The sequence below is a fragment of the Marmota marmota genome, unplaced genomic scaffold, assembly GCF_001458135.2.
Source record: "Marmota marmota marmota unplaced genomic scaffold, marMar, whole genome shotgun sequence".
In the NCBI taxonomy this organism is placed as follows: Eukaryota; Metazoa; Chordata; class Mammalia; order Rodentia; family Sciuridae; genus Marmota; species Marmota marmota.
The window spans coordinates 28,042,655-28,051,203 of NW_026000211.1; the positions used below are offsets into that span (position 1 = coordinate 28,042,655).

General features: G+C 42.7%; 1 protein-coding gene across 1 annotated transcript; it reads left to right on the forward strand.

The window, feature by feature from the left end:
• The first annotated feature begins 1,786 nt into the window (after positions 1-1,786).
• LOC107142732 (tripartite motif-containing protein 60-like) lies at positions 1,787-7,474 on the forward strand. Its single transcript, XM_015486249.2, has 3 exons — positions 1,787-1,846; positions 5,319-5,378; positions 5,474-7,474. Exon 3 carries the CDS (start codon positions 5,757-5,759, stop codon positions 7,173-7,175), a length of 1,419 nt encoding a protein of 472 aa, XP_015341735.1. The 5' UTR covers positions 1,787-1,846; positions 5,319-5,378; positions 5,474-5,756; the 3' UTR covers positions 7,176-7,474.
• Positions 7,475-8,549: the final 1,075 nt, after the last annotated feature.

Consider the following 8,549-nt stretch of genomic DNA (forward strand, 5'->3'; position numbering starts at 1 on the left):
TCTTTTTTAATGCTCTTTAAAAAATCGTTCTAATTAGTTATACATGACTATAGAATGCATTTTGACACATCATCACACTTATACGAAGTATTATTTCTCACACTTCTGGTTGTCCATGGTGTAGAATCACACAGGTTGTATAGTCATATATGTACACAGTTCATTCTACTATTCTTCTTACCTCCAGACCCCCTCCCCCCTCTCTCTCTCTTTTCTTTTCTTTCTTTCCTTCCTTCCCTCCCTCCCTCCCTTTCTTTAAGTTGCTGGTGCTGGCCTGGACCTTGGCTTCAGCCTCCTGAGCCACTGGGATTACTGCTCCAGGCTCATGTACCAGTTTACAAGAATTAAGATACTCCTAGTTGAGTGTGGTGGCATGCATCTGTAGTTCCCAGCAACTCAGGAGATTGAGGCAAGAGGATCACAAGTTCGTGGATGACCTGGGCTATTTAGCCAGACTCTGTCTCAAAATAAAAATCCGAGAAGGGCTGGGGATGTGTTCAGCAGTGAAGCTCTCCTGTGCTCAATCCCTAGTACAGGGGGGGAAAAATTAAGAAGACCGCGCGCCCCACCAAGTTCTTTTTTTTCTTTCTTGGTAACAGGAATTGAACCCAGGAGCCCTTGACCACTGTGCCAAATCTGCAGCCCTTTTTTATTTTCTATTTCAAAACAAGGTCTCACTCAGTTGTTTTAGGATCTCACTAAATTGCTGAGGCAGGCTTTGAAATTGCAATCCTTCTGCCTGAGCCTCCAGAGCCTCTGGAATTACAGTGCACCACCGTGCCCAGCACTCCCCAAGTTCTCATACTGCAGCCTTGAAAATTTTGTCCTCAAGTTTGATCCCTAAAATCCACCTTAAGTGTCACTTCTTTCGGAGAGACCTTGGGAAGCCTAAATTCCTAGGATGACACCTAATTGTACAGTACAGATCCACCCACTCAGCCTCTGGCTATGATATCCATCATGCTGTCTGCATCTTCTGCACCAATGGGTTGGAAGATTTTATTCTTTGTCCCTGGTTCCCACAACCTAAATGATGATCGGTCCGCTTTTCAAAACCAATCACTCCCTCATCTACCCCACCGTGTGACCCCAGACCAGCGAAACAGCGGCGATTAGAACTCTCGAACTTTCTAGCCATATGGGAAGATGGCGCTATAGAGATAAGGCTTTTCAAACAAGCCTGCTACGAGTATGTCCTGGTCTTAATTTGACCCTCCAGCTGGTCTCATAGAAATAAAAACACCAGCCGGGGCGGTGGCACAAGCCTGTAATCCTAGTAGTTCTGGAGGCTGAGGCAGGAGGTTGCGAGTTCAGGGCCAGCCTCAGCAACAGTGAGGCGCTAAACCTACTTAATGAGACCCTGGCTCTAAATAAAATACAAAGTAGTGCTGGGGATGTGGCTCAGTCGTAGAAGGCCCCTGAGTTCAATTCCTGGTACTCACTCCCCCCAAGAAGAAGAATACAGTAATGAAAAAGTTGACAATATCATGGGGGAATGGGTGGAGGGGTGCTGGGGATTGAATCCAGGGCCTCAAGATTCTAAGCACAGCCTCAATTAATGAGCTACAGCCCGATGGCACTGAGAGGCTCAGTTCAGACCAACCTGGTCCTCCTCACTGAAGGAGGTACGCCTAAACCTCCTAAAGATCTCTTCCAATTGGAGGCTCCACTCCAATTAGCCTCATTGGGCATGCGCGAGTTCTTTGCCCGCCCACTTCCAGGGACAAGCCAATCACTGTGCGCACGAATTGCACTTCCGAGGCGGGGGGTGCTCTGGTCCCTTTCTGCGTCGGTTCAGAGCCGGCTGCGGTTCTTCGGCTGGGATCGGCTGTATTACTCGCTCCAGGTAAACGGCGGGGCGCGGGTGGGGGTGGGGGGGAGCTGTAGGAAGAAGGCCCCCAGAACTTGGCGGGAAGCTTAACAAACTGTTTAAGCCTTGGGGTCGCGGCTTGTTCCCGACTGGGTCTCCTCTAGTTCTGTGGAATCCTCTTTTGGGAAATTCAGGATTCCAGGTGGCGCACGCCTGTAATCCCAGGTGCTGGAGGCTGAGGCAGGAGGAACAAAGTTGGAGGCCAGCCTGGAGAGTTTAGCGAGAACCTGTTGCAAAACTTTAAAAAACTGGTGAAGGACTGGAAGTGAGCTCAGTGGTAGAATGCCTGCCCTCTGTGTGCGAGGCCCGGGATTTGTTCCCCAACAGGGCCTGGAGGAGAGGTTTGGAGGAACACCAATTTGGGAAGTGGCCACGTCAAAGAATTATTTGGGGTGTTAGGGAAGGATCTGTTACCTTTCAGTGCCAGCACTACCCTAGCGGATCCTTGACTCCGCACAGGGGTCTTCTAGGTAGGAAGTTAGTGTAGTTGTTTTACAGATGAGAAAGTTTAGGTCAGTTATGTTAAGTATCGTCTAAAGTAATAAAGGTAGAAGCCTGGGAGCAGGGCATTCACAACAGGTTTAATTTATTAGCCTAATGTTTAATGAGCTCCGAGCTCCCACTGGCCCAAGGTATGTAGTTACAAGAATCAGAAATAGGGAAGAATTCAGGCCGTGAACCGCCGCACTCAGTAGTGTTCTCAATTAAAGGTTGACAAAAACAAATGTAGAATCTTAAACCATGATCTGTGGTTTGGTGGGTATAGGGAGCCAGAAAATGAGAATAGTGTCCGTGTTTTTTTTTGTGCTGGAGATTGAACCCAGAGGCACTTAACCACTGATCCAAATCCCCAGACCTCTGGATCTTCCTGCCTCAGCCTTCCAAGCTGCTGAGTTACAGGCGTGCACCACCATGCCCCGCTGGTGTCCAGGATTTATTTTGATGCACATTATATCTTGGTTTGTCTGTTTGTTTTGTCCTGGGAATTGAACCCAGGGTGCTACATTCCCAGCTCGCTCTCTCTTTTGACACTCCACCACTGAGCCACATCCCCAGCCCTATTTTGTCTTATTTAGAGACAGGGTCTCACTGAATTGCTTAGCGCCTTGGTAAATTGCTGAGGCTGGCTTTGAATTTGTGATCCTCCTGCCTCAGCCTCCCCAGCTGTTGGGATTATAGGTGTGTGCATCTGTGTCTGGCTTTTTTAATTTAATCAAAATTTTTATTTGGGGGGGAGGGGTCCTGGAGAATTAATCCAGAAGCACTTTGCCACTGAATTACATCCCAGCCCTCTTAAAAATTTTGTTTAATTTTATTTTCAAGTTCCCGGGATTACAGGTATGCACCACCATGCCTGGCTGACAGGGTGTTTTGGGTTTTTTTGGTACCAGGAATTGAAATCAAGGACACTTGACCACTGAGCCACATCCCAGCACTATTTTGTATTTTATTTAGAGACAGGGTCTCATTGAGTTGCTTAGTGCCTCGCTTTTGCTGAGGCTGGCTTTGAACTTGCAGTCCTCCTGCTTTAGCCTTCCTAACTGCTGATATTACAGGCATTCACCACCACACCTGGCTGTTTTTTTTTTTTTTTTTTAAGTTGTTGATAGACCTTTATTTATATGTGGTGCTGAGAATCAAACCCAGTGCCTCACAGGCAGGCAAGTGCACAGCCCCAGCCCTAACAGGATGTTTTTAAAATTCTCTTCTTTGATCAATTTTTGTAGGTACTGGAAATTGAATCTAGGGGCAGTCTACCAACGAGCTGCGACCTTAGTTTTTTATTTCGAGACAGACATATCCTCCTCCTTTTTTTTGTCAAGACAACATCTTGCTAGATTGCTGAAACATAGGCCAAACATGGATGTGACTGTCCACAATGTCAAAATTTTATTGAATAACAATAAATTCAGAGGCAGGGTCTCACTGAGTTGCTTAGTGCCTTGCCATTGCTGAGGCTGGCTTTGAACCCAAAATCCTCCTGTCTCAACTTTCCGAGCCTCTGGGATTACAGGCCACTGAATCTGGCTTTCTCTCTCTCTCTCTCTCTTTTTTTTTTTTTTAGAGAGAGAGAGAATTTCAATATTTATTTTTCATTTTTTTTGGCAGACACAACATCTTTGTATGTGGTGCTGAGGATCGAACCCGGGCCGCATGCATGCCAGGCGAGGGTGCTACCGCTTGAGCCACATCCCCAGCCCTGGCTTTCTCTCTTAAAAGTAATTTTCTGCCATTTCCCAAGGAATAAGGTGCACTACAAACTTCCAATCTATCTCAATTTACCGGTGAAGGCCAAAAGAGAAACAAATACATGTACAAAACAATTTCAGAATTATGTTTGAGTCCCATGATTGAAAGTAGAGAGAAGGGAGAATGAAAGAAGGCAGGAAAGTGGGAGAATGTCAGATTGGTGAGTGGAGACAGTTTCCCTGAGGAGACAAGGTCTATGAGGTGATGTGAGGATAAGACGGGTACAGGACAGGAGTTCACATCCACAGCAGTGATCTTGGCTTATTTAATACAAATTAATTGTAGATGCACTCTAGCAAGAAAGGATTATGGTAAAGGTTAATGTGGCAGGCAGATATCACTTTATATAGGACTACAGTCTCTGATGAATTTTTTTCCTCTTTTTTTTTTTCTGTACTGGGGATTGAACTTATTATACCTCATCCCTGAACCATTTTATTTTGTGACAGTCTTACTGAGTTGCCCAGGTGCCCTGTAATTCCAGCTACTTAGGAGCCTAAGGCAGGAGGATCACAGGTTCAAGGCCAGCCTTAGGTATTTAATGAGATCCTCAGCAACTTAGAAAGACCCTGTCTCAAAATAAAAAGGGCTATGGATGTAACTCGTGGTAGAGTGCCCCTGGGTTTGATCCCCAGTACTGAAAAAATAATAAATAATGAATATATCCAGTATCTGATACTTTCTACCATAATATATATATATAAAAATAATTTTTTTTTCCTTCTCAGTACTGGGGATTGAAGTCATGAGTGCTGTACTAGCCCTTTCTTCTTTTTTCTTGGTACTGAGGATTGAACTCAGGGGTGTTCCCCGTACCTTTATTTTTATTTTTTTATTTTGAGACAGTGTCTCACTGAGTTGCTCAGACTGGCCTCAAATTTGGGATTCTGTTGCCTCAGCCTGTCAAGTGGCTGGGATTATAGGTGGAGTCCAACACACACCTGGCTTTTGTTTGTTTTGCCTTATTGGGTATGGAACCCAGGTCCTGGCACATGCTTTGCAGGCAGTCTCCCTCTCAGCTATATCCCCAGCTCCTCCCTGCCTCATTTTTTGGGCATCATTGTCACTTATGCAGTCCAATATCATTGTCTTACTGAATCACTGTGATTTGGATTTTTGTGATTGTTTCCCTATGATTAGATACAGGTAATTTTTTTTTTTTTATTATTTATTGATGGTAATGTTTTTCTTATTTTAGGTCATCAGTTTTTCCCATCATTGGTTATGGTGGCACTCTTTCGATCTCTACATTGTAAAGGTAACAGTTATTGATAATTCTTGTCTCAATCAACTATTGTATCATAGTTTCAAATCCAGGACATTTTGAAATTAAAAATCTTTTCTCACCCACAGGAATGATTGGTCCATTAGGTCTGTGGCTGCTTTCTTGAAGAAAGTCATTAAACTTGGGTGCAGATGGGCTAATGATAAGCTGTGAATTCTTCTTATCCTCTGAGCTAAAGTGCAGAGATCTAAATAAGACTTTTGACATCCACCAACATGCCAGGCCAGTAAAATCTACATCTGGTCTGTGTGTGTGGGTTTGGAGGGCTATCTACTTCATACTTCACATTTAGACCTGAGGCAGGTTTCCCAAGGAAGTATTACCTTGTGCACCAGCTTTACTCGCAGCTCAATGGAGTTTGTGTCCGCCCTGGCAGACTTCCAAAGGGAGTGCAGTTGTCCCATCTGTCTGGATTACTTGAAAGACCCAGTGACCATTAGCTGTGGGCATAACTTCTGTTTTGACTGCCTCAATCATTCCTGGAAGGATCTAACTGATGCCTTTCCCTGCCCTGTCTGTCGATTTGGGTTTCCAGAAAGGAAGTTCAGGAGGAACCCCCAGCTCTGTAATTTGATTGAAATTGCTCAACTACTCCGGATCAGAAAGAGCAAGAGGAAGAGGCAAGAAGAAAATGCTATCTGTGAGAAACATAATCAATTTATGACCCTTTTCTGTGTGAAGGATCTGCAGATTTTGTGTACCCAGTGCAGTTTCTCTGCTGAACATCAGAGACACCACATTTGTCCCATTAAGCAAGCTGCCACCTTCCAAAGACGTATTCTAGAATCTAGCATCCAGCCATTGAAGAATAATGTGGAACGAGTTGAAAAAGTGCTAATTCTGCAAGGTAGGAAATTTCTTGAGCTGAAAAAGAAGGTAGAATATAGGAGAGAAGAAATAAATACTGAATTTGAGCAAATTAAACTATGTTTACAGAATGAGCAAGAGGCTCTGCTTAAGCAGATACAAAATGAAGAGTTGGATATTTTATCAAAACTTAATGAAAACCTTGTAACTTTTTCAGATCACATATCCACATTAAAATGCTTAATGAAGGAAATAAAGGGCAAGTGTGTACAGTCAGACCTGGCATTACTAAAGGATGTTAAGAGCATACGCCAGAGGTATCGAAACCTAAAACACCCTGAACTTTCGTCACTCGGATTAAACAACTATAGCTTCAGTCTTCCTCCACAGTATTCTGGCTTAAAGAGAATCATAAAGCAATTTCATAGAGATGTGAGTTTAGACCCCAACACAGCATATCCCCAGCTTATTGTCTCTGAGGACAGAAAAAGTGTGACGTTCGGAAGAACAAAACAGACTGTTTGTTATAACTCAAGGAGATTTTATCTCTGCCCTGCTGTCCTTGGTTCTAAGATGTTTAATTCTGGTAGACATTACTGGGAGGTTGACGTGGGAAACAAACCTCAGTGGACAGTAGGTGTCTGTCAAGACTATCTTCTTTGGAACTGGAGGAATCTGCCATCAGTCCTAAGTGGCTTCTGGGCAATTGGACGATATATTGAGAGTGGTTATGTTGTGTTTGGTCCCAAGAAAACCCAGCTTTTGCCAGTACCAAAACCCAGTAAAATAGGCATTGTTTTGGATTTTGAATTGGGTGAGGTTTCCTTTTATAATGGGGATGATAGGTCTCTCCTATATAGTTTCAGTGATTCTTTAACCAAAACCCAAACCATATGGCCTTATTTCTATGTTGGAACAGATTCTAAACCTCTGAAAATCTTACCAGTGGATAATGAAAGATAAAGAACCCGGTAGATTATTCTTTTTAGTTTTTAGGACTAACAGTAAATTTAATCTCATTTCTAGAATCTTTATGGGCTTTACTAGTGAAAACCAGAATAGATTTTTCCTCCCTTATTTTCAGCAAATAAAAAACAGATAGTAATGCAATTTCATAGATGTTCTGGATAGCAGTTATCAAGTTCCTTGAATTCTAATTTTAAATATTTGAGAATTAACATGTACAATAAAATATTTTGTTTTAAAATTGCTTGTACATTTTTTTTTTTAAAGCAAATCATCATTAAAGTTGTATGACCTGATTTAAGTGTCATGCTTACCTCCTACCTTTTTTTGTGTGTTTGGTGCTGGGGATTGAAGCCAGGGCCTTGTGTTTGTGAGGTAAACACTACCAATTGAACTGTATCCCTAGCCTACCTCCTACTTTTTTTTTTTTAACCTTTATTTTGTTTGTTTATGTGGTGCTGAGGATTGAACACGTGCTAGGCAAGCCCTCTACTGCTGAGCCCCAGCCCCTCACCTCCTACCTTTTTAATAGAACTTTTTTTCTTTCTAGCAGAGCTGGGGATCAAACCCACGGCTTTGTGCTTGCTAAGAAATCACTCTACTGCTGAGTTATACCCCCAGCCCCAAAAGATTTTTCAGTATGTAGCTGTCATGAAGATTTCTCAAGCTGCAAGTCAGCATGTCCAGCTGCCTTTTGGTGACTTCCAAATGTGTCACCAATACTAGTACTTCATGTTGTGTCAAAGAGAATGATTTTTTGTTGTTGTTGTTCAGTCTCATGTTCACCTTCCAAAACCAGGGCAGCAGCATCTCTCACCTGGACCACTGTTCTCTTATCTAACTGGTCCATTCATTGCTGCTCTCATCTCCCCATTCTGTTCTTTGCATTCATTTAAAAAAAAAAAATCACTCTTGCTTAAAATGTTTTGTTTCCTCCGGATACTGGGGATTGAAGCCGGGGGTGCTTAACCACTGAGAGCTTAACCCTAGCTCTTTTTACTGTTTTGGGGACAGGTTCTTGCCAAGATGCTGTGGCTGGCTTTGAACTTGTGATTTTCCTGTGTCAGCCTTTTGAGTTGCTGGTATTACAGGTTTGTGCCACTGTTCCCAGCCCTATGTATATATATATTTTTAAACCTAATTGGTGATTTCAGAGCTTTGTTCTTATATCAAGCTGTATAATAATGATCCTGCATATTTTTGTATATATGTAAGGCTTCCATGAAAAAAAATTATTTAAAAAGGCAAACACCCACGTTGGATTTCTCTACCATCTTTCCATGTTGTTGACTCCATAGACAAAGTCAGGGAAAATATATATATATATATATATATATATTTTTTTTTTTTTTTTTTTTTTTTTTTTTTTTT

Bases quoted from the DNA above. Each gene is read 5' to 3' on its own strand.
- LOC107142732 (XM_015486249.2), top strand. From the start codon at position 5,757: ATGGAGTTTGTGTCCGCCCTGGCAGACTTCCAAAGGGAGTGCAGTTGT.